Consider the following 18,721-nt stretch of genomic DNA (forward strand, 5'->3'; position numbering starts at 1 on the left):
CCCCCCCTGCTTTGCAGCCATCTCCTTGTTTCCCTCATTGCCTGGTCTCAGCGGGTGGGCAGAGGGGGCTGCAGCCCCTTAGCCCCCCTGCCTGCTGGTGGCAGAACAAAGGGCCCGGAGTGTCGCTTTTTGGTGGAGTGAGGTTCTCACCACATATTGGTGGTCTGGAGGAAGCAGTGAGACAAGGAGGGAGAGAAAGGGACCTCGGAGCAGCTGTAGGGAATGCTGCACAGCATCCAGCAGTCAGAACCTCCGACGAGTCCCCACCACGGCCCAGGCTCCTGTCCAGCAGAAGCCGTTCCACCCTGAGCCTCCTAGCAAGTCCAAACAGTAAAGATGCTGGGAACATGCCCTTAACTCCCTTTTGCACCAAACCACCCTGTGAAATGCTTGCAAAGTGCAGCCCAGAGGAGACCCTGCAGTGCCACAGCAGGCAGTGCAGACCAATACGTGTGTCCCCACCTCTGGGCACCGGCTGCCCCTGCTCCATCCCACAGAGCCACCAGCACTGCCTTTCCTAGCAGGTTTGGCCTGCCTGTGATTACTGAAGTTTAAGACCTTAATTTCTGTAGCACAGGAGAGTAATAACCATTTCATCTAAAACTGAAGACGTGAAGGCCACATAAATCAAGCCCGTTGGGGCGCATTTCATTTGGTCTAATTTTTCTACAGTTATTAATCATCCTGCAGTCCTGAACACTGCTCTGGGAAAACACACACACATCCAGTGCCTGTTCTCCCACTCTGTCACACATATTCCATAGCCTAAAGATCTGTGATATTAAAGAGAGACAGGAAGTGGTCTGGAGCTGTGGCTGTAGTTGATGATCCATCCCGACCAGCGTACTCATCTGGAAATCCCGAGGGGGAGCCTCATCTGTTCCCCAGTTCTCTTCGCTTGGTGCCAGAGCAAGGGGGCAGGATGCAGGAAATGTTGAGTAGGAAAAGAAAAAAACCTAACAACAACAACAACAAACTAACAAAAAAGAACACCTAAACAAAAAGTAATTAAAACAGGAGGAACCAAATCTGTGGATCTTACAAAACATGGAGTTCCAGGTGAAAAACTGCCTTCTGAGCAGGGGAGTGCAGGGCTGCACAAATACCATGCCTGAACTCATGGCTGAATGAATGTCTTAAAACCTGAATTGGTTCTAGAGCCCGATCCCAAGAAGTGCTGACTTTCCTCACTGAGCTCAGCATTTCCCAGATCATCCCTTTATTTCACAAGCCTCCCTCTGCATTACCAAGCTACACTTTTGCTGAGACAAACAGCACCCTTCTTGTGTGCTAATCCACAGCAGAAATGGTGCCAAGCTCCCACAGCCAAGACCTGTTCTCCAAAGATTGGGAGATGCACTGCTGGGAGGGTTCTTTTGCCCCTCCCTACAGCTATCTCATGCCTAGGGATCACTCTGGACAAGTATCGCTTCCTTTTGCGCTGGTGAAATCCACATCCTCACCAATAAACACCTGCACATCATCTGCAACTGAGCAAGGGGTATGAACCCATGTGCTCCTCCGGAACTCATGATTCTTCTGGCAAACAAAGATGTCACAGCCAGGTGAACATTTTCAGCCTTGCTGAAACTGCACAAAGATGAATAGATATCACCTGGGCACACCTGACATCACCTGCCACAGCAGCCTCCACGACTTAAGAGGTAAGGAAGCCCTGGAACCTCCAGGTTGCTAAAAAGGTCAGGATCAAAATGCTCTGTGTTACCAGCACCATCACTTCCCATGGGAAAGGCTGCTCCCATCCTCCAGCAATGCATCCCCTGCCAGCCAGAGCACTAACCATGGCTTGGGAGGATAATCTCTGACACTTGCTCCTGTGCTGGACAAGCCCACAAGACCCCTGGCCCTGCCTGCTTCAGCCACCCGTGCCTGGCCAGCCTGTTGAAATCAGCCCCGCCAGCACGGCTACCACACTCCACCTGGAAGAATTCCTGCAGCTTTCCAACTGGGATCATCACGCTGTCAACCCTCTGGCACCAGGGAGCACTGAGAAATACAACAAGAGGCCCTGGGAGGACACAGGGGGAAGGAAATAATCAAAAACAAATGGAATATTTTGCTGACGGCAACAAAGCCCCACACACGATTCCCTGCTCTCCACTGAAATGTTTGCAGTGTCTTGGGAAAGGGGGAAAATGGATAGTGAGAGGGAGCTGGGGAGAGACAGCGAGAGGAGTTTTCTACTGTTCAGCCCTCAAAGACCTGAAGAAGAAACAGAACATCCACAGACTGCTAAAAAATGCTCTTTTCTGAGAAAGTGCAGTTACAAGGAGAGAGACAGAAAATCTTTAAGCAATATATATTGATATATATATATATACATATATATATACACACACAGAGATATATATATATACACACACATATATATATGCACATATATATATACACATGCTTAAGGTAAACTGTCATGGCATAGCTTGGCTTTCAGCTGTGCACCTCCCTCCAAACCAGCATGGGACAAGGAGCAGGTGGAAAGCAGGAGGCCCCGGTGTGCATGTCCCACAGACCCCCCAGACCCTGCTGTGCAGGTCCCACAGACCCCCCAGGCCCCGCTGTGCACACCCTCTCCCACCCAGGACAGGAGCATGGGTGGGCTTGCAGCCCCCAGCTGCCCCTCCCTGTGCAGCAGCCATCCCCGCTGTGGGAAGGGTTGTGCCCTCAAGGTGTTCAGCTTGTGTGAGATGCAGAGTTTACAAATAAAAGCATTTGTGCTTCCACGACTGGAAAAATACCCTTACCCTATGAGTATACATGTTAAGGTGAAATAGGCAAATTAGGCAGTACTATAGAGATGGATTTTTTTGATTTTTTTTTTTTGAATTTTTTTGTGTGTGTGTGACCTAACAAATAATTATTATTGGGAATTATTTTCATATGACTTAGAATGTTAATCTAAGGGTAACAAGGTCGTGTGCTCTCCCCACCCTGAGCCTATAGGTGATACTTCCGCAGCAGTTCGGATTGCCAGGGATGTTTCCTTTCCGGAAACCTGTCTGGGATTTTGATTTTGAGGAAATCCTGGATACACTTCTCTAGCTCCTCCTCGATGGAGAGCTTCTCCTTCACCGCTTTCTTCTTGCTGGAGTTGGACTCCCGGGAGCCGGAGGTGAGAGTCCGGAGCAGGTCGCTCTTCCTGCGGATCTCGGACTGTTGCAGCAGCTGCACCGGCCCCTTCTTGGCCGGCCGGTCCAGAGTCTGTATGTTGGGCTGGCGGGTGACGGGGCCGCAGATGACGGTCTCCTGGGGCGAGCTGGCCTCGGACTGGCTGTCGCAGCTGGAGGTGGACAGCTCGTTGCAGGAGGTGCCGCTCTCGCCCTCCTTGTCGCCCTTGCCGTTCTTGCAGCAGCAGTCGCAGTGGGACGAGGACCAGCGGGAGGGTTCCCCTGCAAGAGGAGCAGAGCGCCCGGGGTTACCGACACCTCCGAACCCACCCGACCCGCCAGCAGCCGCGTCCAGACTATATGCTTCATGACCACAAAACAAGCCTTTTAGAACTTAATTAAGAGCTAACAGATGCTAATTCCACCTAATGAATATTCACCAGCAATGGTCAGGCTGCGGGTGAGCCGGGAGGCAGAAATTCATCTACTCAATTAGGCAGAACAGCAAAACGGGGGGAGATGTGGGCGCGGGGCACGGCCGCGGGGTTTGGAGGCGCCCCCGGGCACCCACCCCGGGCACCCACCCCGGGCACCCACCCCGGGCACCCACCCCGGGCAGCAGCAGCTCGGAGCCCGCCGGGCTGGGCAGGAGCTCGGGGTCCCACAGAGGATGCTCTGGGTAGGCGGAGCGTCTCTGCAGCAGAGTCTGGCAGGGATCTCCAAACCCCAGGGAAAGGTGAGGGCCCGGCCGGGCTGCTGCTGCCACCGCAGGGACAGGTGAAACCAGGGAGCTCCTCTCCGCAGCCTGAGCGGCTGCCGCACTCCACAAAAAAAGAGCAGCAAAGGTGAACAGATTTCTTTTTGATTCATACACTTTTGACACCTTTAGAAGGTGGGAAGTCCGTCTGCACAGTTACACATGCTCTCAAAACCAGCAGGGCCAGTCTGGTTCCAGCCTGCCTCCCCCCTGCCCCTGCCAGCATCTCGCAGCCAGACCCAGAGGGGTGGGCAGGGGCAGGACCAGCCCTCTGCTTTCACTTGCAGCTGCAAAATGAGTTTAACTTGTGTGCTGGAAAGACCTTGATACAATCGTTACAAGACCAGAGCAACCCATTGACAAGATCTAAGGACAGAGGGAAAGTTATGGAGAAAACCGAATTGTCCTTTAGCATTTAATGAAGTAGGGGGAAAATATAATTTTCATGAGGCTATCTTCAGGTACCAGAGGAACAGGAAAGAGAGGTTCCAGTATGAAGCAATAATACATGAAAAATACATCTGTGTCAAGCAGGATCCAAGTCAATTACCATGCTAGGAAGCTGGTTCTGTTAGCTAAAACAGTTCTGAGCTCCACTTTGCCGCAGGTGCCCGAGGAAAAGCGGGGCTGCAGCTGCCTGGTTCACGCCTCACCAACTGCCCTTGCTGCGGGTGACAGGGTCAGACAAGGCTGTGACACCCTCTGCTCCCCCACGCTTTGACAAACAGCTCCAGACATGGGCTCAGAAACTGCCAGGGAGCCAGAGGACACGGGGTGCTCCAGGGCCAGAGTTGCCAAAGCACTTGCCATGGCCTGGATCTAAAGCCTGATCCACGGCCTGGTCACCAGTCACACGGATTCACCAGGTAAAGGGACGTACTGAGGATGCACTCATGGGGCCACAGAGTTTCAGAGACTGTGGGGTAAGGAGATACACCCACAAAGTTCTGACAAGGAAAGCAAGTTTGACATTCTAGATACTTCGCACTGGACCTAATTTTATAATTTTAAGTAACTAAATTACTCTCTGTATGACATCAATTAGTTGACATCCAAGCAAAGCAAAATGATTGGTCAGTCTGAGAGAGACTTTGACCACCTTGGGAATTACAGGTAACTGCATGCACCCAGTTTGGGGTGTTGTGAGGATGATGGGCAGAGCTGACAGGAAAAACAGAAATCTTTCTCTGCATTTTGCAGTGAGAGGACAACACCTGCAGAGGCATCAACCCTCACACGACCCCAGCCAAGCAAGGACAGGTGCTGAGACCTGAGACCGGCCACCATCCCAGCGGCAAACTGAGCATCATCCTGATTTACCACACAACTCATTAATTAACGTCTAAATGCTTTGAGATTCTCGGATAAAAGGGGCTAATTAATTCTGGCCTGGCTCTCCAGCTTTTTTCCCTGCGCTCAGCACATTTCTCTCCCAGTGCCCTAATTATAATTATTATTATTATTAGAAGCTTCTGAAGAAGCAGCAAAGCCTCTGATGTATAATTGACACACAAACCATCAACCATCCAGTTTCTCTCTTCTCCTCTCCCACTTTAATAACAAACACACTGCAAATGGGGAACAGGGAATCCCTGCAAAGAGGGACAGCTGGCATGCAGAAAACTGGGGAGGAGAGAGAAGGTTTGATACAAAATTACATTAGTCCAAGACCTGCAAACCAAAATCCATGAAGACTTCTTAGTGTGAGAAACTGCACACAGCCCCTGAGCCAACCCCTCATCCAGCCCCTCTCACGTACGATGGAGTTTTGTAGTGCTGAGTAAATTTACTGTGTAAATGCATCCATGTCTGGGACTGGCACCAGCTTCAGCCCCTACCTATCCCAGCTGATTCTCCCAGATTTAATAAATTATCCAGCTGCTACACTGGAAAGAAATCACCTCCCTTCCACTGCTCCCCAAGCCCCCCTGGGAAATGCAGAGGGAACATCACTAAATGTGTGAAACCTCTGGATCCCGGGAGAAAGGGATGAACACTTCAGAGGCAATTTTTCACTGTCAGATGCTGTTGTCTTGAAACAGAAATATTCTAAAAGAGCTTGGTGATGTTGATGACATTTGCACCAGGAGAGAGCTCAGCTCCATCACTTCAACACCTCCCTTGATCTTGACACCCACATCCCTACATTACAAATTTCTATTAATAACACACTACATAGAGTTAATTTTCTGTTATGTTTCAGACTTATAACAATGCAATGTTGTGATATTCCAGAATGAATGTTACAAATTACTATTCTAAAGGAAATTTCAAAAATTTTATTTTATTTTTTGCTACTGAATTTGAAATGAAAGTAAATGTTGATGAGTGAGCAGCTGCAGGGGGATGGAGGGGCCTTCCCAGGCAGCTTCGGCCTCACAGGCGGAAGAGCTCATTGCTCTCACAATGATATCCCTTTTATTCAGGTTCTCTAGTTTTCACAGACCTTTTTCCTGAGGTTTTGGGGGGTTTATGGTTGGTTTTCATGTTTTAAGGAGTGGGGTTTTCTGTGTGTTTTGTGGTTTTTTTTTCCCAGGGGAAGAGGGATGGCTGAGCCTGTCTTACAAAGTAACGAAGGGCAGGTTTGTTGCTACACTTATGGCCATAGCAATGAATTAGCAACAACAGGTGTCAGGGAGTCCCTTGCTCAGAAGACCCCTCAGCAGCTGCAGGGCACAGAGGAGACACACCATGCACTTGCTGAGGCAGACAGAGGTATTTTCAGCACCCAGACATTCATTGCCCTTATGTGTGTGGGCAGCACTAACCTTTCAGTCTCTGACCATCCTACTTTGAGCCATTTTCCTACCCTATTGTTCTCAATCCACTCTCATGCATTTATATTTTCCTTTTATTCTTTTTACTGCATCTTATACTTTAGGGCTTTGTTGTTGTTGGGTTTTTATTTCTATTTTTCATTCTTTTTCTTCTTTGGTGTCCCTATGACTGTTCTCAGTTTTTGCTGTCTCACACTTCATCTCTTCTGCTGGGGCTGATCCCCATTTGAGCAGGAATTCATAGCAGTGCCCTGGTAGCCAGGACCAGCAGCAGGTGGGACAGGGTAACCCCCACACTGAGCCAGCTCCCCATCACCTCCATCCCACAGGGCTCCCATCACCTGAGAACATGAGGGGCTGCTGCCTTCTCCTCCACACGCACCTTAGTTTCTAACCTTGTGGAGCAAGCATTCTCTTTTCAACACCAAAAAATGAAGTGTTGAAGCTTTTAAAAACATCACACATTATTCATATGGTAAATAAAAAATGGATTGCCTCTAGGCCTGAAGCTCAGGTAGTGCTGGTAAAGTGACAATTTGATTTAGATCACTCACTCATGCATGCACGGTGCCTCAGTTTTTTGCATCCATGCATGAATTAAAGGTGCCATGATTGATGAGAGACCAAGGCCTAATTGGTGTTTTAATAAATACATTCTGACTTGGTAATCGAGCTCGATTTATCAGCAGAAAATGCCCCTGTCTAAATAAAATTGCCAAGGTAAAGCTTAGGAACAATGACAAACGCTGTGCGAGTAATTGGCTCTGGGATCAGTGCTGGCAGCAGGATGGACGTGTGGGAGCTTTATTTGCATTTAGGATCAAGCATCTTCAGTAAAATTTTAGCAAGCAAACAAAACCAGGGAAGGACTTGACAGAAATGTTATTGGTTTGAACTCTGCCATATGCTCAAAGGCAGCAGGGAGGGGAGGGAATGGGCAGAGGCTGCAGCCAGGCACAGTCAGAAAGCTCAGCCCCTTTTTCACCCTTCTGGGTGCAGCTGCACAGCTGGGTGCTGCCTTGGCCAGGACAGATCCCTGGTTCCTTTCTAGTCAATTCTATTAAAATAATTTTCTATTTTAAAGCTTTTTCCATTTGAATGTTTGGAACTTGCCAACCCAGTGCAAAACCCCCAAAGGGTTTGCTCATCATCTCTCTGTCTGGGGAGGGCTACAGTTGGTGCAAGAGAATTTCAGCCAGTCCCTGTCCAGCACACACACTTGTATCAGGAGTCTCCCAGTCCATTGTTGCTTTACTATCACTCTTGGGATCTTTCCTAAAACACCCAATTCTGGAAATGAACTTCTCTAAGCGTATCAAATTTGTTTGAATATAAAAATAAGTTCCCCAAATGGTGGAGAAAATATGAGACTTGGTGTTAAAATACCAGAAGGCATATTAAATGAGCCAAAATATTTATAAACAAATCTTTCTCAAAGTAACATGGGATGAAGTTAAGATTCTGGGTGGAAAGAGATGCACAGGATGTAAGCAGCAGTACAGGAAAAAAGTGTTTGGAGAAACAGGCCAGCGGTGCTCACTGACATTGTCAGACTGTTTCTGAAAGCTGTGATGTATCCCAAGTCATACAGACTTCTTCTTGCACTTTATAACAGATGCTTTTTTTCTGAGGAAACCCACCTCCATCGTCAGTTTATTCTTTTGGGCATCATGTAACTCTGCAATAAACATTTTGGCCTCTCCCTGCAGCCCCCGTGCTGGCTCGGCCGCAGGCACAGCCTGTGCCCTGGCTGCTCAGCACTTGTCTGGAGCAGAGAATAGCTCCTGGGGGGACTCTCCAGCCTCCACACCCTCTGATCTAGGACATGTGGTGAAGCTTCAGCCCAGGGGTGACTCCAGGCAGTTTTCCAGGCAGGCTCTGCTGCAGCCCACGGAGCTTTTAAACAGAGACTGGAGCGTGGCAGGAGACCCTGAGCTCCACACACCTGACCCTGCACTTGGATATTGCCATGGTCAGGAAACTGTTCTGTCCCTGACTAGGAAGATGTGTGGTGATACATCAGCAAAGGTTTCCATCATTAATTCAGGTCATCTGTCAGCTTTCCATTGTTTCTGATCATGGTCTCTTCAAATCTACCAATTTTTAAACCTCCTTATCAGCCTAACCATAGCTGGCTGCTTAACCAGGTTCTCCTCTGGTGCCACTGAACAAGTCTTCCAGGCTTGCACAGCCCAGATCTCTCTGCTTTTCCACCTTGTAGTTCTCATCCACAAAGCAAAATCTTTGGCCAGACCAAAGCAAGAGCACAGCTGAGCAATACCTTTCCATTCTCACCTACATTATTCAATGGCAGCTTAGCAGGCATTTAGCCTGAAGAGAAGAGTGAACAGGCTGGTTTGGGGAGGAGCTGCAGAGGTCTGACTGCTCAGCATTCCCAACAGAAGTAGTAATTCAGGGAGCAAAGCAGTGCTGCTGGCTTACTTGTGTTTTACTCCCCTCTCCAAACACTGGGATTAGAAACACTATTTGGCCATCAGGACTGTGGCATTTAGGTATATCTTCCTCTGGGAAAATTACATTGATATAAAAAACTGATGCAGAAGTCTCTTCTGCCAATGGTGTTTGCTTTTCCTGTCCTGTCAAACATCATCAAGCTCATTTAAGTTTGATGCACAGAGAATTAATAGCTGCTACTACCAGCATCTTCCCTCCTCAAGTCCAGCCTTGCCCCCTCAAATTTGACTTTTCTGTCTTTTAATTTATTACTCCTGTATGAATACAGGACAGGAACCCTCTGGCAGGGGGACTAGAAACCAGGGCAGTAAATGCAGGCAGATCACAGATCCAGCTCCCACAGCTGTTTTGCCCTGACATATTCCTGATGTTTATTAAGAAAGAAATTCCAATAATCCATTAATTGAAACACAGGTAAACCCAAATTAGTCTGAATAATCAGAAAACTCCTCCCCTAACTCTAAAACTACTCACACAAGCTTGGCTGCAGATTCCTCAGCTGCTAAAGCACAGAAATTCAGAATTAGATGAGTGTCAACAAAACATTAACTCCTAAATGTGAAGCTTGGTCAGTTCTCCCAGCACCCTGACACCCGCCAGGCACCCAGCTGGGCCCAGGAGCCTCCCCCAGAACTTGATATCCATGACAACACAGCACTGATCTAGGATGAGAGACCTGGAGGTTCATATGCAGTTACAGACTTATATGTAAAAAGCAGTTTACATTCAAACTTGAGCCCCGTTTTGGAGACCTGTTTTAATTAGCAAAGCCACAGTGTGTATGACTCCTGCTTCTTGAAGATAGATATTATAAATTGGTGGCAGATGGTTATGGTAATATGGGAGCCACAATTTTTGAAAATTAGAACTCATGAACTAAAAAATGCTCTGGAGATATGGAGATATCATGTCAGCCTGTGTTGTTCCAATTAATTGCAATCAATTGCTAATTGAGAGCTATTTTAAGACTTGTCATTACTCTGAACCTAATGTAGAATAATTTGTGAGCTCCCCTTTACCCCCACCACAAATTACATTGATGCAAAGAAATCTCAGGAAACAGAATTGAAAAAAAAAGAGTAACAAGAACCAGATTCCTGATTTTCTTCTGCCTCTTTGGCAGGTATGATAAAATTAGGAACTGTAAATTTAAAAAATGAAAGAGACAAGGAATCTCAGGCACTTCTTGGAGCTTCATCTCTAAAACTTTCAAAAATGGCAGCTCTGACATTACTGAATAAAAATATTTGCTTCCTTTTTGGATTTCCAGACAGCACAAACATCTCATTTGTTGAAACCAAAGTGTTCAAAGAACACTGCACCACAAATCCAAGCAATCATGGTGGCACAGTATTAAAGGCATAAGGTGAAGTGGAGCCTGTTTTTTCTGTAACAACATGGGAAGGGCTTGTCCAGAGACTCTGGAGAGGAACTGCAAAATTTGGTTTTAGAAGCAGAACAAAGAAAAGCTTAAATGATACCTAAATGAACAGGTGCCTGCCCAAGGCACCGCCTCGAAACCCACCGTCCTGTTCAGCAGGCATTTTAGACAAGTGCATGTACTGATGGGGAAAGGAAGCACCTCTTGGAATTCATTTAGTGGGCAGCACAGCAGTTGGGTTTGTGCCTTTAGCTTGACTGGTTTCACAACAGCCCCCAGATCCTGGCACAGGTACTTCAAAATAAAAACCAAACAACCTAAATGACTGCCGAGTGTTCAGCAACAGGCTGGATGCTTCCTGCAAAAGCTGGTGGAGCCAGCAAACCCAGCAGGGGTTGGAGGCAAGAGGCATTCCCAGTAAGACCAGTGAGCCCAAAAACAGCAAGTCTGTCACTCAGCATCCACATCCAGACACTCACCAGCTTGACAAACTGTTTCATGATGTCAAGTAGAAAAATTCCCAGGCAAAGTGATAACTAATTCTTAAATTGGGAGTTTCTGCTAACAGTGGTGGTATCACCCAACCAGTAAGTCTTTTTTTAAAAAAATCAGTCTACAGTTCTGCTGACTTTTCATTGTATCTTGTTATGCTGACAGTTGGAGCAAACTCTGCTCTCGTTTTAAAAGACTCAAGACAAACATTTTTTCACCTGATTATTTAACTTCATACTCTCTTCCTTTCTATTTTCCATCTCATCCCCATATATAAATATACACTATCTACAAATATACATCTCCCTGGATTCTCTCAATGGCTTCTGTGGATAATTATGCTTGCCATCATCACATGGACAAACTCACCCCCTTTCACCTCTCATTTGTTCTGCTCTTTCAGTCTTCTCTGTTGCTCCAGTTTCTTCTCTCTCATCTTTTACTCTTAGTATCAAGTGATTTACTATTCTTGGAGTACCCTCCCATCACCTCTTTGTCTCTGCTCCAGTGCTGTTCACAGAAGTCACCCTTTCCATGAACTGTTTACAGGGGCTCCTTGGTCAGGTCTCCATCTGGACTCTGCAGTCCAGTTTGTCTTCTCCCTGGGGTCACCAACTTCTTGTCTCTTTACCAGTCCTTTTCCTTCACTTTACACACACACAGCACGGGGGTTTATGACACTATAAATTAATAATTGAGCTGCAATGCCAGGCAGTGAGCCGTTATAACGCATCACTGAAATGACTCAGTTGAAAAAGGTGGGAGGGAGATGATACGAATTTAAACCCAAGGTTCCTAAAGGTTAGTTAGCAGAGCCCTGCTGCTCACCCTTGAAGAGCCAGGTGGGCTGAACAGCCCGAGCCAGGAGCGGTGACCTGCTGGCTCCTGCTGGCTCCCAGGAGCGCTGCAGATGGCTGCAGTGAGCCTGGCTCCTGGCTCCAGGGCTCCCCCCTTGCTGGGACAACCACCCAGGGTGCCAGAAAACCCAACGCCAGTGCCGGATGCTGGATGGCACCCGCACAGGAGGAGCACAGAGTTACCAACCCCCCGTGAGTTTATTAGCAGCGCTTCTTTTCTGCCCCGTTTAGCCCTGATTGCTGTCACCTCCCCCGAGGCTGATGGCACCGGCAGAGCCAGGGGGAACAGCTGCTTTCCGGCTGCTGAGCAGTGACATGATGTATGTGGCTATTACGGAGTGAGATGAACCACGGCTGGAGCACCTGGACCAGGCGGCAGCGAGAGGGCACCGGCCCAGCTGAGCAGCAGAAACGGCTCTACCGAGACATCCAGCTGGAAAAATTGCTCATTTAAAACAATTCCTTTGGAAATGGCTTTCTCCTTCCCTGTTTAAAGCCACTCCTAATTGCCATATGGTTTTATTTCTGCCCGGGGCTTGCTGTACACGGCCTGCCATCCTCCACTTACCCGGTGTTGCGCAGAGGAGGCACACGAGCCCCCAGGGACACCTGCTGCCCGGGCAGGAGCTGCTGGGGCTGCTGCACCTCCCGCCCCAGGGGTGGTTTCCCCAGCCAGCACAGGTGCTGCTCCTCCATCGGAAGGCTGAGATCCCAAAGGAAGTCAGCAGTCACCTCTGGCTCCCTGGCACAGACACGGCCCAGCAGCTCCGGCGGCAGCAGGTGTGTGCGGCGTTCCCTGCACAGGGGGCTCTTTGCCCCACACTGACAACGGGCGCTAATAAATAGCTCTTGTTCTGTGCTGTAACAGAAGATTTCCAACAGCACTGAACCAACCCTCATTTTTCATATGGGGGTCCTTAAAACAACACAGCGTGGGGCTGGCCCTGCAGGCACTGGCTGCCTACTGGTCTGTGCGGGGACTGTGGGGCTCATTGCCCACCCCAGCCCACCCTGCTCTGCTGGATCCTGCTCTGCTGCACTGAGGGAAGGGCTGTGGCTGCCAGGAGAAGCAGAAGGCAAGGGGCTGCTAGACAAGGGACAGCTCTGCTGCTGATTCAGTGTTTAGGGCCTGACTGAGGCAGCGGGTGCCAGGACCAAGGAGGCAAGTGTGAACCCAGGCAGGGGCACGGGCAGTGCCCCAGCTCCCTCGGGGCTGTGGTTCTGGGAGTATCCAATATCCCTTCTTGTAGGGGCAGGTGCCTGGTTTTTTATGAGCTATTTAAGACACTCTCTCTGGAATTTTTTGTTCTTATTTTTTCCTGTCTGAACCTCATAAAATAGCCTTCTGCTCTATTGAGATAAATTTGGTTTATGGGAGACAAACACTCCCAGCCACCCTGGGCTTTGCCTTAAATCCCATATTGTGCAGTTTAATGCTGCCGTGGCTTAGCTTGGCTCCTTCTCTAAGTGGTGAATTGAACTTCTAGAAATGAATGGTTTGGTTTATCAATTTGAGCATCTCAACCAAAGCACTTTTGCATCAAATAAATGCATGCAGTGGGAGACCCTCCAGGTACTGCTTAAAAAAAGTCCAGCAGTATATTCCAAACATGCTTAGCACCAGCTTGAAGACAAACTAAGCTATCCATGCCTGAGCACTCCTAAATGCTGAGAGATCACAAGCTTTTCCCTCCCCTGAGGCAGAGGGCCTGCAGGGGGGTGAGGAGGGAGCTAAGCCACAGCAGCAGCCTGGCAGGGACAGCAAACCCACAGCTGGGCTCATCTCCCATGTCAAGACAGGTCTCTATGTAGGTCCCTGGAGCTCTCCAGCACACAGGGCAGCACAGATGGAGCACCCCACTATTTCTGTGTTTGCAACGTATACAGAATAAAACTAGAAAGCAAGCAAAGCCCAACCTGCCCCACCACTTCTGACTGTGAGGAAGGCACAGTGCAGAGGGGGGACAGACTTTGGAATCAGTAACATTTGTGAACCTGCTTCGTGGGAGTAAATCCAAGGGAAATCTGGAATAAGTGACCTTTAGAGATGGAGAACTAAACAAAACACAGCCCCAGTGCCTCAGTGAGAGAGGGGATGTGCTGGAACACACTGAGATAGAGAAGTCCTACTGGGAAGTGAGAGGGAGATGGGCAGGAAGAGCAGCAGGCAGGGACATGACATCTCTTGATGTCCAGAGCCACAGGATCCACCCAAAAAATCTTGAGGCAGTGACACCAGTGGCTACTGAATGCCAGCAGCTGCAGCCATCCTACAGAGAGGGTTTTCTACCAGGTTCCCTAGAGTTTTTCCCTAATGGGTCTAGAGGATAATTTTATTTTTTCAAGGTGGGCACACTGGTTTGGATTAATATGGGGAAACTAAACTGGTTTTGGCTAACTAATATACAAGCTCTACCCTGCATTTATAGAAGAAAGCACTTTTTGTTTTCTTTCTATCAAATGTAACAGATCACGAGATATATATTTCTACAGGAGAATGCAAAAATTCTTTACAGATTTTAGCCAGGAGTTCAGGTCCTCACCTGCTGCCCTAGGAGCAATCCTGCACCACAGGGGGTTGGGTTGGTGACAAACCAGTGCCCCCGGTAGCACCCTCTGATAGTGGGGACAGATCCCAACTGAGGCATCACCCTGCCCACGTATATAAAGACTTCCTAAAATACTAAAACACATATAGCTGCTCAGCTGAAGTGACAAATGGGCAACAATTATTTCAGCAGATACCAGATACTGCCTCACGGCTCCACAACAAGACACCAGCTAGTTCAGTTAGAGTTCCAGCAAACACCTTGCCATGTTTCTAAATATTTGGTATTGGAGAAAAACATACTGTCCCACGTGTGCCTGAAAGACTCAGAATAAAACAGGCACATTATGGTTGTTTTCATATTTTTTGCATATTTACTTCTGGCACTGTGAAAATCATTTCACCTGTTGTTAGAGCCTGGAAATGTCACTTGTTAACTCATGTAGGGCCCTTCTCTTTTTTTGCTATAGTCACAATAGATTTAATTGGATGAGTAGGCTGGGAAAAAATGCCATCAGGAGTATCACACACAGCTTGGGATGGCAAAACAAAAAACCCTCACAAGAGTCCACCTTGACTACAGCTGCTCCTTCAGGGTTTGTCCTTTGGCTCAGGTGAAGAACAGCTTAGCAGATCCAATGATGAAGAAACCAACTGCATTCTTTTGTTGCCCTCTGGAAGCCATTTGGACTTTGCAGGCTGCCCATTGCAGTGTGCTTGGGGGCAAGGGAGAGCCTGGCTTCCAGGGCTGGTCTTTTGGAAGTAAGAAACACTCTGTGCCCTGAGGAGCAGGAGCTGTGCCCCTGGCCACCTGGCTCCACAGCACCTGGGGACACCAGCCCCAGAGGTGCAAAATCCAGACACCCTCCTGACTCCTCTCCAGCTTGTGACTAAGCAAGGACCTCACCAAAAGTTGCTTTTTTTTGCCATCTTTACACCTCCCATCAATTCTGCCTTAGTGCAGGCTTATACTTGAACTCTTGGTGGGTGCATGTTGGGCACCTGCAGCCCCTGGGGATGGTGTCACTGCTGCAGCACGAGTGGGTCAGCTCAGGGCCTGGGCACTGCCAGCTCTGCTCTGAGGGGTTTTGCACCTTATAGACAGAACAGGAGCACCACCAGGACGGGAGGGACTGGGGAAGGCAGTGGCTGTGCAGGCAGCTGGAGCCCTCATGCCCAACATTCTGCACACTCCAGCCCACAGACCCCACCAGGCCCTGCCTGCAAAGGCAGTCTCCCATATAAAAATAATTATTACAAAACATGATTTCATGGGTGGTATCAAATAATGCCCAAGGAGTAAGACAACCTCACAAAGGCCTCTCTCACTACCCACAGGGTTCAGGAAAATGGGCCATGCTGGAAGGCTCCAGCCCCCACCAGCTGGAAGCTTTCATGCTAAAGCCACGCAGGCCAGGAGACAGTAAAACCTCCTGAGGAAGCAGCAGAGTTTCAGCAAAGCAGTGTGTTCAGCTGCTCTCATCATGCTAATTACTTGAGACATTTTCTGTCTTCCCTCCTGAACCCTCTTGGGCCTCTTTGCCTTCAAATCAGCTACAGAAACAAAGTCATTTGATCAAGTTAGAAGCTTATTAACACAATGCAGCTCAGCAGCACGAGAAAACACAGAACAACAACCAAAAAGGAAGGTCCATCCAGACCAACCCAAACACAGCAGAGGGGCTTCCTGCCACAGGAAAGGACCCAGTGGGGAGGAGGAGAAGGGTCTCATTCTGCCTTGAAGGGCTGCAGGACCCAGCACGGGCTCAGACAGCCTTGCTAAAGTGACCAGTGTCCCTCTCCACCTCCCTGGGGCCCAATGACTGACCCAGCCCAGCCACGGCCAGGAGGCTTGGAGCTAGCACAGACCCTGCATCAGTTCCCCCCTGCTTCCTCAAGTGTTCTCTCCTTTTTCCTCCATACTTCAGCAGCCCATGGCTTAAAAAAATCTCCCTCACCTTTCTTCTTCTCAACTGAATTCCCAGACACAAGGAAGTGGTTTAGGGATAGGTCTTAGGGGTAATATCCTTGTGCATCACTGACTGATGCTAACACGGGCTGGCTGCTCTGGTCTTTCCTGTTGTCTTATTTCAGCTTTGACTGGTGAAAACCAAACACTGCAACCTAGTTCTGTTGTTCAGGGAAGAGAAATTATATTCTAAATGCAAGCATGACCTGCTGCTCAAGAGGCTTGTTTCAGTGCTTTGTGTCTGTATCTATTGATCAGCTGGGAAACCCAAGCCCAGTACTAAGAGCTGCTGAGTGGGGCTGGGAGCCCTGGGAGGTGCTGGGAGCATCGGGGTCTCCCCCATGGCAGGGCCGGGTCCCCCACCCATTGCACCAGCATTTCAGCATCTCTGAAATCCGAGGCAGCGAGCAGGGGACCCAGCTCTCAAGTGGTGCAGACAACTAGAAACACAATCGTTAAACTGAAGATAAAGGCCCAAACTGTCATTTAAGGAGTCTAAACATTTCACATCAAACTCGGTATGTTCCCGTGTAAGAAAAGCTACAGCTCGCGCCCTTCTTGTCCTCCCCACGAGCTGCGGCTGCCCCAGCCCTGCTCCCGACCTGTCCCCTTGGCAGCCCGACGGCGCTGCGGGCAGGAGCGAGCCCGGGCAAAGGCAGCTCCTGCTCCCGGGGGGCCGATGCTCCCGCAGCTTCCTCCGCAGCCAGCAGAAGCAGCTGCAGCCCGGGGCTGGTTTCTGCAGGGAGCTGTCAGACCCGAGCTGCCAGGGAACACCGCGGAGCTCCCGCTGCGCTGCCCGGGCCGCCCCAGAGGCGCGGGGGGTCCCCGGACCGGGATAACGGGAGCAGCAGCAGGGCCGGGACTGCCCCATCGGGAGCCAGGAGCAGGGGGGTGGCAGGGAGGAGCTCGGAGCTCGGCAGCTTCCAGCAGGAGAAAGAACCACGGACACCTGGAAAGTGGCAGGAACCCCGTGCTCTCAGCACAGGCCCCGGGAAGCAGGATTGATGCCCTCTCAAGGGCTTGATATTGCGTTTCACACTCTCAGAGTTCAGCCTGTTGCCTTCAAAAAACGCAACGCACTCTTACTCAACGTGGGGGATTAATCCCTAACACAAAATATTTAATTAATACAGTGAAATTTCATTTCACGGGTACTTGCATTTCTGCCATGATAAGCAGGAGTTGAAGATCAGTGTATCACCAACTCCTGCCTAAGACAAAGGAATCATTCGTCTGTGTTGCAGTCAAGCGTGACAAATAACCAAGTAGGATTTTGGCACAGCTCTGTAATGTTTGCTGTATTAGTCCTTTACATGAATAATTTACAGCTAAAGGTCTGTCTCTTTGCCATCACCAAATCAGAAGCCATTTGCACCAGTTATGATATCACAGTGACATCTTGGCTGGAACAGTTTTCTCTTTGCCAGCCGATGTATTTCACTGAGTTTAATGGATTTCTCTTACATACTAAGTGAAAATAAAATCAAAACAAACATTGCCTGTATCCAAGAAAGATGCACAGTTTGTTTGATAGATGTTCAGCCTTAGTAAGGAGGGGCTTCAGTGCACAGGGACTGAGCCTCCTCACCCCAGGTGGTTTAGCTGCCATGGGGAGGGACAGAAGGAGCCAACCTGAACACAGCATTCCCCAGGGCAGAGCCAAGCAGGACAGATCTCCTCCTGCCAGCCTGGAGGCAAACAAAAGCAGGGACATGCATGTCCAGGACCTGCTCTGCTCCTCCACTGGTACCTGGCCCTTTGGACCAGCAGAGAGGGCAGATAAAGCACTGAGACCTCACCCAGGTGCTGCCAAGTCCTGTCCCACCACTGGTTCTCTAAGCAGGAGCCCAGATGAGCAGCATGAGCACAGATATTTCTTGCAGGACAGTCTGTAATAGCACCCACCAGGATGCCAGGGAGTGTTTTCCTAGGGAGCCACTTTATCTCCAGTGCTGCTAACTCAGTCCTCTCTGGTCTCCTGCCTTCCAGCATTAACCAGGCCCTTCTGAAGAGGTCTTACCAAGCTCAGGGGTTCAAGACAGACCTGTGTTCCCAGTCTCTAGGCACTGCTGTGAACCAGGAGGAGGTAACTCCATCTGTTTCACAAAGCACAGCTGGGGGGGGAATGCTGGACCTGTTTGAGGTTGTTTTACAACACAGATGTTTGGTCCTTAACAAGGGGGTGGAAGGGGCTGTAAGGAGCACAGGCTAATGATGTGCCAAGCCTAAAACCCACCCCAACTTGTACTCATTTTTAAGACATCGTTTGACAGCAGCAGATGAGCTGATCTGAGTCACCCTGCAGCAGCCCTGGGGTTACCCTGTCCTCCCAGCACAGCT

The 18,721-nt window shown here is 49.2% G+C and overlaps 1 protein-coding gene across 1 annotated transcript in view; it reads right to left on the reverse strand.

The window, feature by feature from the left end:
- Positions 1–2,577: 2,577 nt before the first annotated feature.
- Positions 2,578–18,721, reverse strand: part of KCTD16 (potassium channel tetramerization domain containing 16) — a 53,664-nt gene continuing 37,520 nt past the window's right edge. The window contains exon 3 of the mRNA XM_051631522.1: positions 2,578–3,407. Within this exon, the coding sequence (XP_051487482.1) occupies positions 2,956–3,407 (452 nt within the window). The 3' untranslated portion in view covers positions 2,578–2,955. The remainder of the gene's footprint in view (positions 3,408–18,721) is intronic.

The sequence above is a fragment of the Apus apus genome, chromosome 13 (assembly GCF_020740795.1).
Source record: "Apus apus isolate bApuApu2 chromosome 13, bApuApu2.pri.cur, whole genome shotgun sequence".
Classification (NCBI taxonomy): domain Eukaryota; kingdom Metazoa; phylum Chordata; class Aves; order Apodiformes; family Apodidae; genus Apus; species Apus apus.